Here is a 394-nt window from a genome sequence, read left to right as displayed (position 1 = left end):
ACACATACACCCAGCACAACACACGCACTCAACCCACTTTTTTGTTCAGCTGGATGTCGGCGAAGATGGAGTGCACGCGCCACGTCTTGGAGAACATGGAGCCGAAAGCCAGCGTGAATCCGGCCATGAGCACCCACGCCCTCGCCGTGCAGATGTAGGGGAAGCTGGTCTCGCTCGTGAGCTCGGAGTCCAGCCCCAGGAGGATGACGGACGTGTACGTGAGGATGCAGCCGACGATGATCATGTTGTTGAGGTAAGGCGATGACATTTTGATGTACCTGGGGCGGGGAGGACGGAGAGAACAGTTTATTTTGAGTTCCATGGGGGTATGTGTTGAATGTGCTTATGCACATCAGCATACGTATTAGATCAAGGCCATACCCCACTATACCCA

General features: G+C 54.3%; 1 protein-coding gene across 1 annotated transcript in view; it reads right to left on the bottom strand.

Annotated features, from left to right (window-relative positions):
* LOC119588702 overlaps positions 1–394 on the bottom strand; it is a 103,718-nt gene that overhangs the window by 48,426 nt on the left and 54,898 nt on the right. Inside the window, 1 exon segment of the mRNA XM_037937340.1 lies at positions 38–280. Within this exon segment, the coding sequence (XP_037793268.1) occupies positions 38–280 (243 nt within the window).

The sequence above is a fragment of the Penaeus monodon genome, chromosome 24, assembly GCF_015228065.2.
Source record: "Penaeus monodon isolate SGIC_2016 chromosome 24, NSTDA_Pmon_1, whole genome shotgun sequence".
NCBI lineage: Eukaryota > Metazoa > Arthropoda > Malacostraca > Decapoda > Penaeidae > Penaeus > Penaeus monodon.
Note: the sequence above shows the minus strand (reverse complement) of the source record. Positions and strands in the feature narration are given on the sequence as shown.